Source organism: Lynx rufus, unplaced genomic scaffold (assembly GCF_022079265.1).
Source record: "Lynx rufus isolate CCGP_SWC_20201006 ecotype Redwood Valley unplaced genomic scaffold, mLynRuf1.p SCAF_9, whole genome shotgun sequence".
Classification (NCBI taxonomy): Eukaryota; Metazoa; Chordata; class Mammalia; order Carnivora; family Felidae; genus Lynx; species Lynx rufus.
Window position 1 is genome coordinate 6,721,291 of NW_025814897.1, and position 23,501 is coordinate 6,744,791.

A 23,501-nucleotide genomic window follows, 5' to 3' on the forward strand; every position below is an offset into this window, starting at 1 on the left:
TTTTTTTGTTACTGTTTTCAACAGAGACCCTAAGTGCAATATAGCATGCTTCCAGAGAAATTTCACTTTATTGGAGATGTTGGAGGTCTTTTTGTGTGGTTTGTTTTTATTTTGTTTCAGTTTTCTGCTTATTTTTAAAAATTAAAATACACTTGATTCAAGTATAATGTATATACATAAAAGTGCACAGAAATCTCAAGTATGAATTATCACAAAGTGAACATACCTGTAAGATCACCATAACAAGAATTACCAGCAATTCAGAAATCTTTCAGAAATCTGTCATGCCCTCTCCAAATTACTGTTGCCATCTTTTTCTTCAAAGGTTATCACTCTGTTAATAGATTAGTATTCATCAGCGACCAATGTGTTGTTTGTACAACAAAATTTGGTACAGAGGACATACCACGTACAAAACTGTAGGATTGATTATAACATTGGGAATTTCAGGCTTAATGCAGATGCATTACTATTTGTATACCTCGCTGAGCTGAGGCCCTGATACTGTGTATATAATATTTGTTACATTGCTAATTTACAGTTTCTGTTTTCAGAGAGAAATGATGTGTTAAATTGAAGTATGTTGTGATGGAACAGTAAACAAAAACTCACCAAGTCCTGATACAAATAAAGTATGAACAGTATTACTATTATTTATATTTTTGAAGTAGGCTTCATGCCCAGCATAGAGTCCAAGATGGGGCTTGAACTCAAAACCCTGAGATCAAGACCTAAGCTGGGATCAAGAGTCAGATGCTTAACCGACTGGGCCACCCAGGTGCCCATGAACAGTATTATTTGAATAGTTAGTAAGAAACAAGTCACTTTCCATACTACAAATAATTCAAAGCAGACTTACTGTCCTAAATTCTCTGAGAAGAATTTCTAGAGGTCAGAACATGCAGTGCTATGTTCTTATATATCAAACTATTCTTTTTAATGGAGGACAGTCATAATATAGGGAGAATATATTTTACTGTTACGGTCACTTCGTATGGGGTACACAGTAGTGCACTCCAGAATTTAAGATTAAAGTAAGTATGTTTTTGGCACTTTTTTCTCTCTGTAAATTAGCAATTTATTATGGTTAATCAACTTTAGTTAGTATGAATCATCCTCAGTTTTTTACACCTGATTAGTTTTTAACATATGCAGGAAAACACGTTTTTGGACCTGTTATGTTTTCTATAATAGAGGAACTCTCACCCAGGTAGTACCCAGTTGTGAGGCCAACCCTAATAAAGATCAAATGTACATTCAAGTAATGTTAATATAGTACTAAACAGCTTACTGGATTCTTTCATTGTTTGTAAGAGTTTTATTTTGTTACCCTGTGTATTCCAGGCAGCTGATGATATCATTTGCAAATGATGATGCTTACTTTTTCCTTTCTAATGTTAATATCTCCTATTTCCTTCAATGGACTAAATCTATTAATAGTTAGTTTTAGAAAAATGTTAAATATTGGGGATCTTTGTCTTCTTTCAGTCTTTGATGGGAATACGTCCACATTTTCATCACTAAGCATGGTGTTGGAGTTTGGCATGATGTTTGCATTTTGTTAGGTTAAGAAGTATTCACTTATTCATCTTTTATTATGAATATTATCAGAAATTTGTATACCATAGTCCTAAAGCCAGTATCTTATTTCATGGAGAAACACCAGTGTCCTTTCCACTAAAATCATGAACAAGGCAAGGGTGCCCACTATTTCTATTTCTGTTTAACATTGTATTGTATGCAAAGGTATCAGCCTTTGCACTTAGACTAGAGAAATCAATTGCAGTAATAAGAATGGGCAAGCAGAAGTAAAACTCTAAGTTTAGAGATGATTTGATAGTGTATTTGGAAAACTCCAGACCATCAGTGATAAAATTAACTCAAAAAATAAAGCAGTTCAGTAAAGTAGTAGGATGTAAAAATAATGTACCAAACTAATAGTCTTCCTATGCATAAATAATAAATAGAATATAATATTAAGAAAAATCTCACTATGGTAATAACAAAGAAAATTAAATGCTTGGGAATAAATTTAACAAATGTTTGAAACCTGTAGGAGGAAAACTTTACACACTCAAAAAGACACAGAAGTAGACTTGAAATATTGGAAAGACTATTCTTTTTTCTTTTTTTTAATTTTTTTATGTTTATCTTTTGAGACCGAGCTCAAGTGGGGGAGGGGCAGAGAGAGAGAGGTAGAGAGAGAAATCCCAAGCAGGCTTTGCGCTGAATGCGGGGCTTAAACTCACGAACCCGTGAGATCATGACCTGAGCCAAAACCAAGAGTCAGTTAACCTAAGACTGAGCCCCCCAGACTTCCCAAGACATCTATTGTTATTAAATTCTGTGACTCAGAATTATAAAGATGTCAGTTGTTCCCTAAATGAATTTACAAATTCACCATAATTCCAACAAAAATACAACTTTAATAAAGTTAGGACAAGTTGATATGAAAGTTTGTGTGGAAAAATAAACATGTAAGAACAGCCAGGAAAATACTGGTAAAGAAAAACTGTGCAGAGCAAGCTCCATCAGACATTGAAACATCTTCTGTAAAATAATGTGATATTGGCACACGAATGCATAGTGGACCAGTGGGATCGGGTAGAAAGTCCAGAGTTTTATGTGAAAAAGGTTGGATCTCCAATCATTGGGAGTGAAGATAAACTTTTTAAAAGATGGTGATGGGAGGGGCGTCTGGGTGGCTCAATCCATTAGGCCTCTGACTCTTGGTTTTGGCTCAGGTCATGATCTCATGGTTGGTGAGTTCGAGCCCCACGTCTGCACTGGTGGTGCAGAGCCTGCTTGGGATTCTCTCTCTCATTCCCTCTCTCAAAATAAATAAACTTTAAAAAAAAAAAAAAGATAGTGATGGAACAACTCGGTAGCCATTTGGAAAAAGCTGACTCTGTGTATTACAGCATTCAGTCATACAGGTCCTAGAAGAGTTCCTCTTTAACCTTGGTGTCTTTCTAACATGACTCAAAATTCAGAGTCAGTAAAAGAAAAGATTGATAAATTTGACTAGATTTTAAAAATTAATGAAAAGAACCATAAAGTCAAAAGGAAACTGACAATCTGGGAAAACATATTTGTGACATATATCACAAAGAGGCCTCTTAGCCCTGCTATATAAAGAACTTTGAAAAATTGAGGAACAAAAAATGAGTAAGAACCTGAAAGAAAAATATTGGAAAAAGATACAGACAAATCACAGAAATATATACCTAATAATGGCCATTAAACACAGAAAATACTCAAACTAGGGGTGCCTGGGTGGCTCAGTCGGTTGACCATCCGGCTTCGGCTCAGGTCATGATCTCACAGTTTGTGGGTTTGAACCCTGCATCGGGCTTTGTGCTGACAGCTTAGAGCCTGGAGCCTGCTTCGAATTCTGTGTCTCCTTCTCTCTCTGCTCCTCCCCCACTCATGCTCTGTCTTTCTCTCTCTCCTTCAAAAATAAATAAAAATACTAAAAGAAAAAAAGAAAATGCTCAAACTCATTCTTTTTTTTAAATTTTTTTTTTTTTAACATTTATTTGTTATTGAGAGACAGAGAGACAGAACATGAGTGTGGGAAGGGCCGAGAGAGGAGGAGACACAGAATCTGAAGCAACCTGCAGGTTCTGAGCTGTCAGCACAGAAACCCTATGCGGGGCTCAAACTCACAAACCGCGAGATCATGACCTGAGCTGAAGTCGGATGTCCAACCAACTGAGCCACCCAGGCGCCGCTCAAACTCATTCTCACAGGAGATTTCCACCTTATAAATATGGAGGGCAATTGATAATCACTATTAGACAAATACCACAGTAGTAATTGTAGAAAAGTTTCACTAATGGATATTAAAGTTAATGGCCAAAGTTTGAGGTGAAATGGACCACTTTAGTAGTTTCAAAGTATATTCCCCCGGACAGTTACTAAGGGAAAAATAGTAACTTTACAATGGAGAAACCCAGAAGACCTTGTCTTTGTCAGGTCATTAAGGTTTACATTACCAGTAATAGGACATATTGACATGATGTACCTTGAGAAGAGTACCTCATTTCTGTGGTATTCTCATCAAAACTTGAAAAGTGCCAAGATCAAGGGTGCCTCGGTGGCTCAGTCGGTTGAGCGTCTGACTTCAGCTTAAGTCATGATCTCACAGTCTGTGAGTTCAAGCTCTGCGTTGGGCTCTGTGCTGGCAGCTCAGAGCCTGGAGCCGCCTTTGGCTTCTGTGTCTCCCTCTCTCTCTGCCCCTCTCCTGCTCATGCTCTGTCTCTCTCTGTCTCTCAAAAAATGAAAAAATGTTTAAAAAAAAATTTTTTTAAGTGCCAAGATTAAAAAAAAGAGACCGAGGAACTGCCCCAGCCCAGGGGGCACTGGTGAGCGTGTAGATAAGATGCAGGAATAGGGAAGAGACCTTAGTGGGAACACGGTGAGTTTAGAGTCAGGTCTGTGGTTAGGTGATGTAGTGTGCTGTTTTCGTGGTTGTGATGGTTGTGCTGTAGTTATGTGTGGGACGACTGTTAGGGGAAATCGGGTAAGGAATGTGTAGGCGCTCTATGCTCTTTCTGCAACTTTTTTGTAATGCTAAAATCAAAATAAAATGTAAAAAAAAAAAGCAGATTATGAAGAATGCCTTTTTAATTTGGAAAGCATCAGTGGAGTTGATCACATGGCATTTTCCTTCATTGAACTAATTCAGTAAACCACATTTAACAGAGTTCCTAATGTTACACCATTCTTCCATTTTAGGAATGAACACAAAGTTCCATTTTTTTAATGGATAAACATTTGTACCCCAAAGGGATTTTGACATATCCTATGTAGCCAGTAAAGTTACTGCCAGGATCTTCCTCTCAGTTTCTTATGTGTAGAATGTTTAAATGTTAAGTTTATTGTATAACAAGAATAATATCTTTAGGATCCTTTGGTAGATTTATCCTAATTCAACTTTTACTTGAAATTGCTTGTCGTTAGTAAAGCAGATTATGACAGAGATGAATCAGTGGAAAGTTAGTAATGCTGTGAGTTATTTAGTTATTACAACATACAGATGCCCATACACAAAAGGTGGGAAAAAAGTGGAGAACAGTTGAATTCTAGATTAATATTTTTGAACTAGGATAACTCATTTTGAGCTGAAATCTCTAGGCCAGAGGTTTTCGATGGAGGTAACATCTACCTCTAAGAAGTGTTATCCAAATTTGTGGAGGGTTTTTTTGGTTGTCGCAGTGATTTTTAGTGAATGGGGGTCACGAATGCTACATGTCCCGGTGCTCTGGTGGTCCCACATAAAGATTGGATCACATCCCAGAAGTAACGGTCAGTGTCCCACTGGCCACTCATGTAAGGGAGCATCTTGTTTATGCTTGGGTCTAAAACTGAATTTTATTTTACGTATAAACCAAAATATTTTTGCATGATATTAATAATACACTTTATTTTCCAGGGATAATATTATTGTATAAGTTGGGGAAAGATAATATTTTTATTGCTGTTTGGCATTTAAAAATTTTTTTACTGTCAGAAACTTCCGTCACTTGTAGTGGTACTGCTCATGGTGTCTGAGTCACCAGCATACCTGTGTGGGACTGCCTTTCTAGTTGTCGCATTCCCAGCAATGCCACATACAGATGAAAGTATCTGACTGCTCTGTTGTATCTTCTCATTTGGTTGTGCCCAAGAATTTACAGGTTGAAATACCTACTGACTTATTATAGAGAACTTTCCTTTGATGTCTGCTGTATATTATGATTAGAGAGTTATATCAATGTTTTTGAAACAATATAGGTAAATTTCATGTCAGAATTTGCTGTATAAAGGGCTGTTTGGTCTGAAAGCTTTGGGAACCAGTGCTCTGGTATTGGAGAGCCATGAAAGTTGATGACTAGGGGATCAAAGCTGCACTTGGGGAAGATTCATATGCCGTGGTGTGTATGACCTTTAAAGAGGCAACTTGCAACTTTTGCTGCAAAAAGCAACTTGCTTTTAGTTGTTGACACTGCAGTAAAAGGTTTTCAACTAGGTACGTGATGATAAATGAATGGAAAGGAAGGCATGTAAGAGACATTTTGAAGGAATAATTGAAAGAAATTTTATTTTATTCGTTTATTTTCAAGTAAGCCCTATGACCAGTGTGGGGCTTGAACTCATGACCCCGCGATCAAGAGTTGCATGTTTTACCAACTGAGCCAGACAGGCGTTCCCTAAAAGACATTTTAATAACCTGTAGGATGACTAAAAGATGTTGAGCCTGAGTTATTAGAATAATCTGACAGTAGAGTCAGAGGGGAGCTAGTTGTGAGAGCCCTCTCCAGTTTTTAAAAGATTGTATACTTAGAAGACTCCAGGGTGTTTTAAGTTAGAATTTTGGGGAAGGCAGTGTGTATACATAATAGAACCCTACTTACGAAGCACTTGGTGAAAAGCAGTGAAAAATCATTGTCTTCAGTGTCCGGTATGTAATGATGAGTTACAGCTTTTGTTGCCTGGCTCCGAACTAGAGCTTTTTCCACTGGACTGCTTTTCTTCCAGTGGGATGGCCCGTGGGATAAGGGCAGACATTCTACAATCTGAGGACTTGTTCGTTTGTTTGTTGGTGAATATGCCCTGGGTTTATTGAGGAATGGGATCCTGTAGCTAGAGATCACAATCCTCTAGATTTTGTTTTGTTTTGTTTTTTTCATTAGACCATTTGAATGTGTGTTTACTGAGCACTCAGTTATTCAGTAAATATGTAGTTAGTCTCTGTTACTGTTGAGGGAGGAGAGGGAGTACCTCATGGACGAAACAAAGTCCTGCTTCCTACAGAGTTAACATTCAGATAGAGAAGGATGTATAAAGACAAGTAAACCAGTAAGTAAAAATGACTTCTAAAGAAGTTTTATTCAATTTATTTTAAACTAAAAACAAAATACACTTTTCCTACCCTTAATCCACTGCCTCTTGCAACCATCAATCTGTTCTCTGTATCTATGAGTTTGGGGTTTTTTTCTCTTTCCCTTTTCTAAGATTCAATGTATGAGGTTAAGCATTAGTTCCTTAAGCATCTGACTCAACCTCAGCTCAGGTCTTGATCTTGGGGTTGTGAGTTCAAGCCCCACGTTTTTGTTTGTTTTTAAAGATCCTACATATGAGAGAATTCATATGGTGTTTATCGTTCTCTGCCTTATTTCACTCAGCATAATGCTCTCAATGTCCATCCAAGTTATTACAAATGACAAGACCTTATTCTTTTTATTGGCTGAATAATATTCCATTGTGTATATCTATGTGTGTGTGTGTGTGCGCACACATATACCTATATGCACGTACACACACACCAGTTTCTTTATCTTATTTGTCCATTGATGGATACTTAGGCTATTTCCATATCATGGCTATTGTAAATGATGCATTGAATAGGAGGTGCATATGTCTTCTCGAGTTTGTGTTTTCATTTTCTTTGGATAAACACCCAGAAGTGGAATTGCTGGATCATATGGTAGTTCTGTTCTTAATTTTTCGAGCAACCTCCATAGCGTTTTCCATTGTGGCTGCACAGTTTACTTCCCACCCACAGTGCACACGGGCTCCCTTTTCACCACAGCCTCGCCCACACTTGTTATTTCTTGTCTTCTTGATACTGGCCATTCTGACAGGTGTGAGGTGATAGCCCATTGTGGTTCCGATTTACATTTTCGTGACAATGAGCATCTTTTGAATGACCTGTTGGCCATCTTATGTCGTCATTGGACGCATGGGAAGATCCGCCCATTTTTCACTCTAATTGTTTACTATTTGCTGTTGCGTCGTAGGAGTTCTTAGTGCGTTTTGGATACTAGCTCCTCGTCAGATAGGTGATGTGCAATGACTTTCTCCCATTGGTAGGTTGTCTTTTCATTGTGTTCATGGCTTCCTTTGCCGTGCAGCAGTTTTTTAGTTTGGCGTAGTCCTGCGTGTTTATTTTTGCTTTTGTTGCTTTTGGTGTCCTATTCAAAACAGTCATCGCCAAGAGCCGTGTTAAGGAGCTTATCACCCATGCTTTCTTCTAGGAGCTTTCTGGTTTGTGGTCTTACATTTGAGTCTTGAATCCATTTTGAGCTCATTTTTGTGTGTGGTGCAAGAGAGTGGTGCAGTTTCTTTCATTTGTGTGTGGCTATCCAGTTTTCTCAGCACCATTTATTGGTACTTGGTTGTCCTTTCCTCATGTATATTTCTGTCCTTTCCCCATTGTATATTCTTGACTCCTTTGTTGTAAATTAATTGACCGCATAAGTGTGGGCCTATTTCTGGGCTCTCTTTTCTGTTCCGTTGATCTGCGTGTCTGTTTCTGTGCTAATACCGCACGATTTAGATTACTGTAGAGCTTTGTCATATAGTTTGAAGTCAGGGGGTGATGCCTCCGGCTTTGTTCTTCTTTCTCAAGGTTGCTTTGACTATTCTGGGTCTTTTGTGGTTCCCTACAAATTGTAAGGTTGTTTGTTCTTTTTCTGTGAAAAATACCACTGGACTTTTGATTGGGATTGCATTGATTCTATATATTACTTGTAGTCTCATGACATCTTAACACTATTCTTCCAACCTATGAGCACTGAATATCTTCCCATTTCTTTGTGTGTTTTTCATTTTGTTTCATCAGTGTCTTTCAGTTTTGAGTGTATAGTTCTTTTACCTCCTTGGTTAAATTTATTTCTGGGTATTCTTTTTGGTGCAGTTGTAAATGAGCTTGTTTTCTTGATTTCTCTTTGTGATAGTTCGTTATTAGTGTAAAGAAACATAATAGATTTTCGCATATTAATTTTATATTCTGAAACTTCACTGAATTTGTTTATTAGTTCTGACAGTTCTTTGGTGTTGTGTTCTTGGTTTTATATATTAATGTCCTGTCATCTGTAAATAGTGGTAGTTTTACTTCTTCCTTTTGTTCAGCCCTGTCTCAGCTGTTGTTTGTCTCTCAAATCTTTGTGCTTGTCTGAGCTGCTGTTTATGTGTATTCCCAGTAAAGTGATGTGTCAAGACCTTACAGTGTCCCAGGATAAGCGCGTCTTTATAACTAGAATAATGCCGTAGAAAGTGAATTAGCGCCAGTAATGCTTCTGCTGTCGCTTTTGCTTTATGGAATGTGGTCAAGGAAGGTCTTTTTCAGGGAGTCACATTGGAACTAAGACCTAAGACCTTGTGAAGATCTGGGACAAAGCTTTCTAGGTGGAGGGAAGAGCCAGTGCGAAGGCTCTGAAGCAGGAACAGACTTAGCCTGTGTGAGGAACAGAGGAAGAAGGTAGTGTGGCGGGTGAGGGGCGGTGAGTGACCCAGATGGAGGAGAGAGGGGGCAGGAGCTTAATGTGGTGGGAGGCCATTCTGGGGGTTGAAGCAGAGAACTGATGTCCTCTAATTTTTATATTACGAAAGGGCATTTGGTTTGCAGTCGGGTATTTGGATCACACATTATATCAGGGGGAGAGGTGTCGTTGGCAGTGGAGCTGGATATATAAGTGGAGGGATTCAGGGTGTATTTTGGACGTAGAACTAGCAGGTAGGTGCTGTTACTCTTTTATAAGTGAAGAAAATGAAACTCAGAGACAGTAGACGTTAGCCTCTGATAGCTAGGAAATGGTGAAGCTAGGCTTCTTATAAAGTCCATTTCTAGATCCTGAGTTCCTAAAGATAATGCTAAGCCCTTTGGGGGTGTATAAAGAAGAGACACAAAGTTTGATACATAATTTTGAATGTACGTATCGCATATAACACATGTGTAGTTAACTCTCTTGGTTGCAAGGAGCAAGAACCCATCTCAAACATGGGGCGCCTGGGTGGCGCAGTCGGTTAAGCGTCCGACTTCAGCCAGGTCACGATCTCGCGGTCCGTGAGTTCGAGCCCCGCATCGGGCTCTGGGCTGATGGCTCGGAGCCTGGAGCCTGTTTCCGATTCTGTGTCTCCCTCTCTCTCTGCCCCTCCCCTGTTCACGCTCTGTCTCTCTCTGTCCCAAAAATAAATAAACGTAGAAAAAAAAAAAAATTAAAAAAAAAAAAAAAAAAAAGAACCCATCTCAAACAAAAAAGGCAAATGTGTCAGTTCATGTCAAATCCAGTGTGGAAAGTACAAGGAGAAAACTAAAATGAAGGATATCTGGATTTACAGACTTGGAACTTTGTGAGAACTTTCTAGATACATATTGTTCTCCTGGTCTGCTCTGTTATCTTCTGCAGCTGGCAGTCTTTGTTGTTGTTGTTGTTGTGCTGTTGAAGCGGGGACCCTGAGAGCTGCCAGCCTGGCCTTCTAGATTGTGACTGAAAGAAGATAAGAGGCTGGCTCCTAGGTTTTAATTCATCCAGCTTGAGTTGCGGTCACCAGCTTGGATCACATGCTTTGTGTGTGTGTCGTTGACCCGTGTGCGAGCGTGGCTCAGTGGCAGCGTGTGTGTGTCATGGAGGAGACTGCCTTCGCCAGAGAACAGCCCTTAGAGCAGCTTCCGCTGCGTGCAGTTCAGGGGACACCTGGGATGTCATCCGTCCCGGACGTGCCGGCAGCTGAGGGCCGTGCTAGTTGTGCTTAGAGGAGCGCCGCCCAGTCCCTCTCACTCCCGTGATGTGCGCAGCTCTCACCAGCTCCCTCTCCCTCGGGTGGTCCTGGGACACATGAGCCGCAGCCTGTTTGTAAAACCAGGAGAGAGCCTTCAGACCTGCACCGCTGGAGAGATGCACTTGACAGCAAAGAGTGAAGCGTGAGGGGCACCTGGTGACTCAGTCAGTTAAGTGTCCGACTCTTGATCTTGGCTCAGGTCACGATCTCATTGTTTGTGGGATCGAGCCCCAAGTCGGGCTCTATGCTGACAACACGGAGCCTGGAGCCTGCTTGGAATTCTCTCTCTCTCCCTCTCGCGCTGCCCCTCCCTTCCTTGCATGTGTGCTCGCTCGCTCTCTCTCTCTCTCTCTCAAAATAAATAAACGTTTAAGAAAAAGAAGTGAAACATGGTAGAAAGGAAGGAGAAAAAGCTTAAACTAGATAAATTTAACATTTTTCCTATGGCTATTAATATTTTGGGTGATTGTCCGACATACCTTGGCATTCCCTGAGGGCACTCAGCTAGTACTAATTATGCACTTAAAATATGTTAGGTCTTGTGCCAGTTGTGGGTAATAGCAGACATTTGCTTCCTGTCTTCAGATGGACACTAAAATAAAGTGGATTGTTTGTACAGCAGTGTAATGGAGTAGAGAGGGGACTGGTGGTGGCAAGTCTTCGAGGCAAAGATGGTGGGGGGTGGTGTTAACAGCGGTTAGGGGTGTCTGTGTGGCCACCACGTGAGGATTTCGATTCCATTGTTGTCATTTTACCAGCTGTGTGCTCTTTGGCAAGTCATTCAACCTTTGCAATCTGTGTTTGCTTAACTGTAAAATGGGATAATACCCACTTGTGTGGTCAAAGTTTAATAAAACACTGTGCCTGGCAGGTAGTTTTTACTGCTGGGGCTCAGGTTTGGAGAAAGTTGCTGATTCGAAGACAGTTAGGAACTATTTTACTGTCCATACAAAACACTGATTTAAAAAATTAGCAACCAGGCCACAAATCATAAATTAATAACATTAAAGTCTTTGTTAACTTTCACTATTTTAGTGTATTAAGGGTGATTGCGAAAAAGTGAAGGTAAGTCTGACTCTTCGTCGCTCTGTGTAGTCATGTAAATAGTTGATAAATGAAGCAAGTACTAGTTATAATGGTAAAATAAAGAAATCTTAACCAAGCTAGAAAGGCCAAGGGAAATTAATTTTGAGAATAACCTTCCACGCATAGAATGAATGAATTCTTGAATATGTTACCTTGTATGGTTAAAGACCTTATAATGATAAAGTAAAATCTTAAAGTGGAGAAACCTAGGATAATTTTTAGTTCATCCCCTACTTTATAGTTGGGCTGAAGCAAATTATTACTTGTACAGATTTACGTAATGAACGAAAGAGCCATTCTTGTTGCTTTGTACTAAATTTCAGTGAAGTGGAATTAAAGTTGCAAATTGAATACCACTAAAGGAAGACTCTCCACGCCACTTGGCCGACCTGTCCCGCCCTCCATCCTCATTCAGCAGGTCCTGAGTGCCTGCTGTGTTGCATGGCAGGTGCCATCTTTGCAGAGTTTTGCTGTAGAGGAAGGTAGAACACGGAGCACATTCATAGTGAAAGTGTCGCACCTTGCAGACCTCTGGGGAGAGATCTGTATGGATTTAGAGCTTGTGTTCATCTCAGGCAAAATACGCGAGGTGATGGCACCTGGCAAAAAGTTGTGTTCCTCACTGAAGCTGGCAAAAGGAGACGGAAAGGGGGTACAAGGTGAGAGGGATGGCTTCCCACTCTCCATTCAAGGCAGATTTTTCCAGTAACAAGTAATATATGTAGGGTTGACTCTGTATGTAGTATTTTGGTAAATGATGGGAAAGAAATACGAAAGAGGAAGAACATGATCTATGCCCTCAAGGAACTGATGCTCTTGTTAAGACTCTCTTACAAGAAGGGGAAAACTGTCAAGCAATCTCCCTTTCTTCTTTTTGCCTATGTAAAATAGTGTTCTGAAGGACTTTTCATCACATAGGGATTTATACCATAATTAATCTCTTTTATTTAAAAAAAAGCCTTGTTATGAAAGTTTTTAAATATTTACAAAAGTGGAGAAAAGAGTAATGAACCCCACCCCCGTACCCAGCCCCTAGCTTCAACTGTGATCATCATTTTGTTATATTTACTTGGTCATTGCCTTTTTTGTTTTCTTTCCTTTTTTCTTTCCCCATCCCTTTCTTTCCTTCCTTTCTTTTATCATGTCAAAGAAATTTATGATGTCCTGTATATTTTACTCTATATGATACAGAAGTTCATTATAACGTTCTTTTTCATGCCTGTATGTACTTAATGATACATACCTAGTCGCTATACCTAACCAGTTCTCTAATGATGGGCATTTTCATTATTGTCATTACTATAGTTTATTTCTTATGAATAGTACTTCCTAGGACATCCTTATATGCCTTTGTCGTTTTAACACTTTTATGCACACACATGTGGCGTTCTCTTGGAATGGAATTTACTAGAAGGGAAATTGCTGAAGCAAAGGGTATGCACTTTTACAAATCGCTACATGATACCAAACTGATCTTTGGAAATGTGGTAATTCTTACTCCCATCAACAGTGCTCCTGTTGATCTTTGCTTATCTCGCTTTTGTCAATCTGTGGATTTTGACAGTTTTCCTGGTATTATAGACTTGAAAAAATGTTTATGTGTATTTAAAAATTATTAATGAATGGGGGGGCCCGGGTGGCTCAGTCAGTTGAGCATCTGACTTCGGCTCAGGTCATGATCTTGCGGTCCATGAGTTTGAAGCCCTGAATCGGGCTCTGTGCTGACATCTCAGAGCCTGGAGCCTGCTTCAGATTCTGTGTTTCCCCCTCTCTCTCTCTCTGCCCCTCCCCCACTCATGCTTTGTCTCTCTCTCTCTCTCAGTCAAAAATAAGTAAACATTAAAAAAAAATATTAAAAAAAATTTTTTTTAATGTTTATTTTTTTTTGAGAGACACAGAGACAGAATGTGAATGGGTTAGGGGCAGAGAGAGAGGGAGACACAGAAGCAGAAGCAGGCTCCAGGCTCTGAGCTGTCAGCACAGATCCTGATACGGGGCTCACACCCACGAACTGTGAGATCATGACCTGAGCCAAAGTCGGGCACTCAACCGATGGAGCCACCCAGGCGCCATGAAAAAAAAGTAAAAATTATTAATGAGGCTAGACGTCTTTATTCTTATTAAGGACCGTTTTTATTCTTTTGTGAGTTCAGGCTAATTTTTTATAAACTTTCACCACTTTTATTATTTTACTTCTTTATTCAGGAACTATAGTATCATTATTTCCTATATCTGATGTTCAAGCCTCTTCATAATTTTGCCCTAACCTATTTTTCTCACTTAATACTGTCCAACAAGAGTCATGCTACTCCAATAAAGAATATTTCTTCATTATTTTTTAAAAAAAATTTTTAACATTTATTTATTATTGAGAGAGAGAGGCAGAGCATGAGCATGGGAGGGGCAGAGAGAGGTGGAGACACCGAATCTGAGGCAAGCTCCAGGCTCTGAGCTGTCAGCACAGAGCTTCACATGGAGCTCGAACCCATAAACTTAGAGATCATGACCTGAGCCTAAGTTGGACGCTTAACCAACTGAACCATCCATGTGCCCCAAGAATGTTTCCTCATTCTTACATTTTTTTCTATTCATTTTTTTTTCTTGGATTCATTTTCAAGCATTTTTTACTTGTTTTCTTAATGTTTTACTTTATACTTTTTCTCTGCCTGTTTAAATCCTCCAGAATCCTATGGTCCATCTTGTGATAAAGTCCCCACAAATTCTCCAGCCTTCATCAGCTTCCTCTTACTTGAAATCCCACTGTACCTATTTTTCCCACCACTAGATTTAGTAGCAAATTATAGGCTACTTTGTTGTGTTACTTATCAGGCACCAGCTGTGTGTGAAGCCACGAATACATATCTGTGGATAAAACATAGTCTTTGTCCTTGTGAAGTTTATAGTGTAACAATGATGCCTTTATTTCTACATCTTTGGTTTATTAATGAGTTGAACTTCTTTTAATGTACCTCTATTATATATGAATTATACACAAATTTTTAGATATACACATACATGTCCCCAGATGGGTTATAAGATTATTGAAGACACAAACCATGTTCTATACTTCTCTCTCCCTTAAAGCACTTAGTTCTCAGCATGTAGCCATTATTAAGTATATAATTGCTCTGTTAATGTAACAGAAGTTCTAGATAGTGGAGTCGCATACAGCCTCATATTACAAGACCTCATGAACTAACTGTGCAACATTTGCAAGTTACTCAGCCTCCGTAAGCTTGTTTCCTTATGTGTTAAATATCTGTTTGATAAGGTTGTCATGTGGGTTAAATAAGGTAGTGTATGTGAAGCATTTAGCGCAATGCTTGACACAGAGTGGGTGCTCTTGGAAAGATACCCCTTACTATATATATAGTTAAACCTCTCAAACTAGAAACTGCTTCAGCAGACTTTTATTTTCGTAACTATCTTTCATCTAAGCAGTTACCAGATCCTGTTCAGTTTTCTTCAATCATCTTGTCCTCTCCTTTTAATTCTCATTATAACCCACAATAAGAAATACATTATGTATTGTGGCTTAGTATATACTGTGCTTACTTGCACATATCTGAAACCAAAGTTCTGTGAAATAATACTTGCTGTTATTATGTACGATGCACTCTGCTTTTTTTTGTTGTTGTTCTGTGTTATTAAAAAAAAAAAAAAGCTGGTTACAGTCATTGAAACCTTTCGCAACAAGGGGCGCCTGGGCGGCTCAGTTGGTTAAGCATCCATCTCTTGATTTCGACTCAGGTCATGATCTCATGGTTTGTGAGTTCGAGCCCCGCATCAGATTCCTGGCCCAATGCGGAGCTTGCTTGGAATTCTCTCTCTCTCCCTCTCTCTCTGCCCCTCCTGCACAAATAAGTAAATAAACTTCAAAAAAAAAAAGAAATTTCTTTCACAACGATTTGAAACACAGGCTGGACTTTAGGAATTTGCAGGAGTTGGACTAACTTCACTTATATTCAAGTATAAATTTTCAGTGAAATAGAAGATGGAGAGGGGAGCCTGGGTGGCTCGGTCGTTTAAGTGTCCAACTCTTGACTTCAACTCAGGCTATGATGTCACAGTTTGTGAGATCAAGCCCTGCATCATGTTTGTCAACGCAGAGCCTGCTTGGGATTCTCTCTCTCCTCTCTCTCTGCCCCTCCTCCGCTCACATGTGCTCACTCTCTGTCTCTCCAAATAAATAAACTTTTATAAAAAGCAAAATGAAAATGGAGATGAAGTGACAGAGGCTTGGAGCTTATGACGGTTGCACTTTTTCTCTTCGGTTGTATGTGGTTAGACTTACCTCCTCACAGTCTGCCTTGTTGCCGAGGGTGGGCGTGGTCAGCTGTGCGCATCACCGAGCTGGTGTAGTGTGAGGCTACTCAGAGGAGTTGGGGCAGAGCTTCCCCGCCTGGGCAAGGCAGAAGTTTCCCCACCACCTTTGTGTGTATTGTTTTCTTAGGAAATTGGCATACGTGGATTTTAAAGTTGTTAGCGTAATTCTCAAAAAGGGACCTGAAAAAAACTTCGTATTCAAATTCTTTTAAGATTTAAAAAGTAGTATAATGAATCCCTATTGCCTAAATTCAGCGTCAGTAATTATGAACATTATGTCAATTCCAAGGAGAATTTTTAACAAAGAGCTTTTAAGACACACATAATTCCCTTCCTCAGCACGGATGCATGATCTTCATTTGAGAAGGTTTGTACCAGTCATCCGTAGGGTACCTTGCTTTACAGGACCTATTCATTTTAATTGAGGGCTGCACGAATAATAAGTAATTCTGTGACACGAAGGAGCAGTGGGGGGGGTGGGGTGGCTTATGTTGAAGACCGCCTGGAACACTGGACCCTGGCCATGTTCCTTGGAATATTACAACAGTCTCCTTGACCAGTCTACTCTTGGGGGAGTAGAAGTTCATTGCATTTATCCTCTGTTTAAAACCTTTGATTCTTTGTTCCCTGCCCCACCTATAGAATACAATCCCAAACTAGATTTTCCTTCATAATCTGCCTCCAGCTACCTTTCTAGTTTTCTCTTCCACTGTTTATTCCTTACCGTATCCAGCTTCTTATTCCTAGAATACTCAATCCATTTTGGACTTGTAGTTATTTTTCAGGATTCAGTTTAGATTTCATCTTGTACACGAGACCATTTTAACTACCCCAGAAAGAAGTACATAGTTCCTCTGCTTGTTTTTGTTTGTTGGGTGTGTGTGTGTGTGTGTGTGTGTGTGTTGCCAGTTAACTGAGTTGTTCTTAGTTTATGTTTGCTTTCTTCCTCGCCCTTAAGTAGACAGTGACCTCCTCCATAGCAGGGGTTATACCTTAATCTTCGTCTCTGAACCACTTCTTTGATGCCTGCACACAGTAGGCATCTCGTGGTTGTTGGTTGAATGGACATATTCATACTTTCAGAATTTTAAAATCTAATTTTAACATGTTCTCTCCAGATAGGAAGAATTCATCACTTTATTTAATTTTTTTTTCATTTTGTTTTGTATATTTTCCAGTTTTATTCCTTCCCTCCTTGGGGGGCTTTATTCAAATTTCTAAAGAGAACATAAGTTCTATAGCCTTTTTCTTAGGTGTAAATATACTTTGGTAAACTAGTATAGTTTACCACCTTCAGAGTATCCACCTGTAGCGTTCCTGTAGTAAAGGTAAGTAAAATCTGCTTTCAGTATACTCAGTTTTTTGCTGTTGTTGTTGAACAGTATGATCTTATGGGGCTTAGAAAGCAGAGTGGAGTAGATTTGTGCTTATAATAGCCTTGACCAGTTTTTGCTGTATTTCAGCTCATGGAATGCTGTGTAAATGCCCTGGTGACATCTTTTAAAGAGACTATCTTAGCCGAGTGCCAAGGCATGATCAAGCGAAATGAAACTGAAAGTAGGTAAAACATCACATAAAGTTCTCATAATCTTTTAAGAGGTATCTTTGAAGCGAATCACTTTTAATAAGTTTGCTATTAGATTATTCTTTTGTATAGAGGTATATTTGTTATGGTAAACTGTGCTTAAAGAAAATGGTAAGATGTTTAACATCTAGAAGGTTGCAAATTTGCATTTTAAACATTCTCCCCTTCGGTATCAATGTGCAGGGGAGGGGGTTGGATTTCAGTGTGTCCTCAAACCGTAGGACTCCTGCTTTTAAAGGCTAATTTAAATGGTAAACACAGGGATAGGAAAGAACTAGGCATTTGACTTCTGTGTGGGACTTCGTGACAAATATTTTTAGAAAGTAAAATAACATTCCATGTTAATGCTCTTCATCCCTCTCCCCTAAAATATGTTACAATTTAAGATTTCTGCAAGTACTTTTTTTTTTTTTATTATTTACATGTTTTCTTAATAAAGGTATATTTGGGGAGGTTGCAAGTACATTACAACCAAAAGGAATATGGTAAAAAAAAAATTACCTATATTTCTACTCCGTAGAGATAACAACTTTTAACACTTTGATGTATTGCTCTCCGGATTTCATTGTGTATAAAAATCTCCAGCTGCATTTAAAGTACGTATTTCAGCTCACCTAGGTTCATACACTTGTTAATAGTTTTGTAGTAGAAAGCTCATTGGCATAAATGAAATATTTCAATCTTTGTATGCCAAGCTAAGTAGAGTTCTATCTTATCCGATCCCTGTTGGACTCCCTTCAAAAGGATTATTTGGGGGGCGCCTGGGTGGCTCAGTCGGTTAAGTGGCCGACTTCGGCCCAGGTCATGATCTCGCGGTCCGTGAGTTTGAGCCCCGCGTTGGGCTCTGTGCTGACAGCTCAGAGCCTGGAGCCTGTTTCAGATTCTGTGTCTCCCTCTCTCTGACCCTCCCCTGTTCATGCTTTGTCTCTCTCTGTCTCAAAAATAAATAAACGCTAAAAAAAAAAAAAAAAAAATTAAAAAAAAAAAAAGATTATTTGGTCGCAGTTTTGTGCAGCAAGATTTTTGCGAAGGTCAGTTAAACAGTAGGACATGAAACAGTGCTTCCATAAACTGAAAAATTCCCTATCAATGAGTGCACTTTTATGTTATCCCAAATACACTTTTTTCTTTTATAATCATTACTCTGATGGTGTGAGTTTTTTTGCCACTTAATGACATGGTGCTATGAATTTAGTATTATGTCTACTTTATGAGATAGGCTATCACATAAATGTTTGTGCTTCTTAGAATAAAAACTCTTCTGTGGAATTGAAGGTCAAATGATTCACCTTTTAAGAGGAGTTAGGTTTTGTGCTGTGTGATCACTTTTAATTTGAGTTTCCTTTAAAAACAATTTTTGTCAGAATGTAGATCAAGAAGTTCTAGTACTTATTGTAACAACTCCTAAACTGATTGTACCTACAGAGTACCATTAAGGTTCTCAATTTCCAGCTAATATTTCTCCACACTTTTCCTATCATAGGCATTCTAGACCAATGAGAAACTTTATTTTGATGGATGAGGTGATTTCATGAGTGTGTTGTGTCCTTTCAGAACTACATTTAATGTTTTCATTGATGGACAAGGTTCCCAATGGGATAGAGCCAATGCTGAAAGACTTGGAGGAACATATCATTAGTGCTGGCCTGGCAGATATGGTAGCAGCTGCTGAAACTATTACTACTGTAAGTTTCCTCAATGGCGAGGATGAATGTGTGTCAAGGTTGTTTTCTAAATGTAAGATCGGGTATTTAAAATAGTGATTGATGGCAAAACAGTAATATTGGGGCATCTTTTAATATCGAGAAAAAATTTTTGTCAGAGAAGTCCCACATTTTATCTCTATAATGATTTATTAAAATTACATTTATATTATTTTTTTGTATTTTCTTTTTAAAATCTCATTTGAGTATGAAACATTTTATTTTTAGGACTCTGAGAAATATGTTGAGCAGTTACTTACATTATTTAATAGATTTAGTAAACTCGTCAAAGAAGCTTTTCAAGATGATCCACGATTTCTTACTGCAAGAGATAAGGTATGTATTCCTGTATATTAACACTACTGTTGTAATATTTTTATTTTTATTTTTTATTTTCTTTTAAATATAATTTATTGTCAAATTGGTTTCCATACCACACCCAGTGTTCATCCCAACAAGTGCCCTCCTCCCTGCCCGTCACCCACTTTCCCTTCTCCCCCACCCCCCCAACTACCCTTAGTTTGTTCTCAGTCCTTAAGATGTTATATTTTTAAATTAAAAAAATTTTTTTGAAAGAGACAGACCACATGCACAGGGGAGGGGCAGAGGGGGAGAGAGAGAGAGAGAGAGAGAGAGAGAGAGAGAGAGAGAACGAACCTTAAGCAGTCTCCATGCCCACCACGGAGCCCAACGCGGGGCTCAGTCTCACAACCGTGAGATCATGACCTGAGCTGAAATACAGAGCCAGACACTTAACCAGTGAACCACCCAGGTGCCCCATCATAATTTACTTTTTAAAAGAAACTTGCACCATTATGCTACTAAGTTACAAACTGAAAACCTAGCAACTCTTTTTTTTTTTTTTTTTTTTTAAATCAGTGGAGGGCAATCATTTTTATTATATTTGGCTTGGTACATGTTTTTGTAAGCGTTGGGTATGCTTATGGACTAGAATTTAGTAGAAAGTTGCTCCTTCATTTTTCCAAGAATATTTTCCCGTTTTTTACTCTTACTGATTATTGAATTCCTATTCTTCCCTTCTTCACCCTTCAAGACCCACCTCAAAGTACATTCCTCCTGGAACTTCCTTGATAGCCTGCCTCCCCCGACATCCTGTCCCAAGCAGAGTTGATTCCTCCACCCTCTGCCCTTTTCACAGGACTCCTGGGTATTATGTCACTTACCCTGCTTCCCTTACCCTTTCTTCTGTCCTTGCTAGCATGGGATAATAACAAAACATAGAATTATCCTTAGAGTTGTATCTTTTAAAGTGTCGTAAACCTATCACTATAGAAATTACCATCAGTGTTTTTGCTTTGAACTACCTTTCATTATTTCCCAAGTTAGATTTTTTTGTTGTTGTTCTTGTGTCTCTAAAAAGACAATCAACTTTCTCCAGTAGGGTTGAGGGTTTTTTGTTTTGTTTTCTTCCCCTCTTTCTGTTTGTAGGTGGGTAGGGAGAGAGAGAGAGAGAGGGAGGGAGAGAGAGGAGGAAAGATGTTAAGGGAGGATGGAGGTAGTGAGTTGGTTTGAAATGTTAAATTGAGCGGCTGGCAGAGGCTTCATTGAGGGGACATTAGAATCAAGATTGAAGGTGATTAAGACATGAAGTCATGTGGTATATGAGGGAAGTGTGTTCAGCCAAAGGGGACAGCGGATACAAATGCTGTAGGCAGGAATATCCCTGTCCTATTCCAGGAACAGGGGAGAAAAAGGTCATTGTGGCCTGAGTGGATCAAGTGAGGGGAGAAGAGTAGGAAATGAAGTCAAAGAGATAATAGAGGCCAGATCACGTCAGGCTATGAGCCATGGTAAGGAGTTTGGTTTTTATCCTGAGTTGGACAGAAAGTCCCTGAAAGGTTCTGAACAGAATGAATATGACTTACGTTTTAATTTTTTTAATTCTATATTTGAGAGCGAGAGAGAGAGCGAGCAGGAGAGGGGCAGAGAGATGGGGGAAGAATCTGAGGCAGGCTCCAGGCTCTGAACTGTCAGCACAGCGCCCAGTGCGGGGCTTGAACTCACAAGCAGTGAGGTCACGACCTGAGCCGAAGTCGGATGCTCAACCAACTAGGCCACCCAGGCGGCCCATATGACTTACATTTTAAAGGATCCCTTGGTTGGGGCACCAGGTTGGCTCAGTTGGTTAAGTGTCTGACTCTTGGTCATGACCTGTGGGCTCAGGTCATTATCTCACCGTTTGTGGGTTTGAGCGCCACGTTGGGCTCTGCGCCGATGGCCTAGAACCTGCTTGGGATTCTCTCTCCCTCTGTCTCTGCCCCCCCGCCTCTGTCTCTCAAAAATAAATAAATAAACATTTAAAAAAATTTTTTTAAAAAAGGATCCCTTGGTTGCTGCAAAAAGAATAGACTAAGAGGAGCAAGGGAAGAAACAAGAAGAGCAGTTAGGAACCTACTTGGGCAATTGTGTGAAGTAAGGTTGGAGGCTCGGCCCGGAACGGTAGCGGGTAGAGGTAGTCATGGTTGGTTGGATACTGATGGTGACAGCAAACTACCCAAGATTGCTAATGAATCACATGTAGAATGTACTAGAGACCAGAGATGACAGTCAGATTTTTGTTCCGATCGATTAGCAGCATGTGCTTGCTGAGATGGGGAAGGTGATGGGAGAGGCAGTTTGTGGGGGACGGTTGTAGGGAGATTAGGAGCTCAGTTTTGGACAAGTTAACTTTGAAAGATTTGTTCAACGTCCATGTGGCAGCGTCACGGCGGCCATGTAAGGGAGAGAATAGACCTGGAATCGTAAATGGGGAGCTTTAGCGTCCGGATGGTATTTAAAGCACGGACGCTGGCTGTGATCACCAGTGTGATGAGTGATGATAGCAAAGAGATTCAGGGACCAGCCTGGGATAGTCAGTTTGGTTACGAGAAGGATGAAGAAGCAACTTTCCTGAGGTGAGAGAGGGATGAGTGGAATGACCAGGAGAGTGCACTGTGGGAGGAGAGTGCACTGTGGGAGGTCTGCTGTTTTAAAATGCTGCTGAGAGGTCAGATGGGATGGGCATCGGCCATTGTCTTCAGCAACATGGAGGTGGTCAGTGACTTGGCGAGAACAGTTAGCGGAGCTGTGGTGCCAAAGCCTGGTCCTGGAAGGTTTTCCCAGGAGGAACGGCAGTAGAGAAATTGGAGACCATGGGCTGCGCACTTCATCCATTAGTCGAGCTTAAAGAGAGAGAGGTAAATGAGGCTGTGGCTGAAGGTGAACAAAGGCAAGAGAGAATTTTCAAGATTTAAATAACGGTACGTGTGTATGGCGAGGCTGCAGAAATGGTGGGTGGGGGGCAAAGTGAAGATAGAGAAGAAATGGGAGGGAATTCTGATCACTTCAGTTTTATTAGGAAAATAGGAAGCCACATCATCAGCAGGAAGTCTCCCTGGGAGAGGAAATATTGGAGGCTGAAGAGAAAGGAGATGGTACGAGATGTGTTCTGGGAGAGTGTATTGACAAGAGAAGGTGGTGTGGCGGTCAGGCAGCACTAAGACCCCGCTTGAGAATAACGACAATCATAGCATCAGGAGGGGCATGAAGTCATTGACTTGAGAAATTGTGTCAGGCCAGGTACACCATTAAAATATCTAGCTGTACATTAAAAAACACAAGGGTAGGGGGCGCCTGGGTGGCCCAGTCCATTAAGCATCCAACTTCGGCTTAGGTCACAATCTCACCATTCATGAGTTCGAGCCCCACATCGGGCTCTGTGCTGACAGCTCGAAGCCTGGAGCCTGCTTCGGATTCTGTGTCTCCCTTTCTCTCTGCCCCTCCCCTGCTCACACTCTGTCTCTCTCTCTCTGTCTCTCTCAAACATTTCAAATAAATAAATAAAATATCTAGCTGTATTTTCAAAACAAAAAATAATGCTCATTACATTTTAAATTCTTTTCAGGCATATAAAGCAGTTGTTAATGATGCTACCATATTTAAACTTGAATTACCTTTGAAGCAGAAGGGGTAAGTGTTTAAAAATCATGTTTAAAATTCTTTCGTTTTTTGGAGTGTCTTATGCATTATTGAATATGCAAACTGTTAGGTTTGATTTTTGTTGTTGTTTTGTTTTTACTTTAATGATTTTTGTTGCCGTTGAATATTAACAATTGTCTCACATTTTTGAGGGAAAAAACTGTCTTGAATTTTAATTTCATATTAAATTATCTCTTTTTGTGACCAAAAAACGTTGATCTTATTTTTTTAAGTGGAAAAATGTTCTGCTGACTTGACAAAATTTAAGAGGGCAT

The 23,501-nt window shown here is 39.7% G+C and overlaps 1 protein-coding gene across 1 annotated transcript in view; it reads left to right on the plus strand.

Moving 5' to 3' along the window:
* Window positions 1–23,501, plus strand: part of CUL5 (cullin 5) — a 97,546-nt gene that overhangs the window by 52,387 nt on the left and 21,658 nt on the right. Inside the window, exons 8-11 of the mRNA XM_047070776.1 lie at window positions 17,424–17,517; window positions 19,100–19,230; window positions 19,477–19,584; window positions 23,153–23,217. Of these exons, the coding sequence (XP_046926732.1) occupies window positions 17,424–17,517; window positions 19,100–19,230; window positions 19,477–19,584; window positions 23,153–23,217 (398 nt within the window). The remainder of the gene's footprint in view (window positions 1–17,423; window positions 17,518–19,099; window positions 19,231–19,476; window positions 19,585–23,152; window positions 23,218–23,501) is intronic.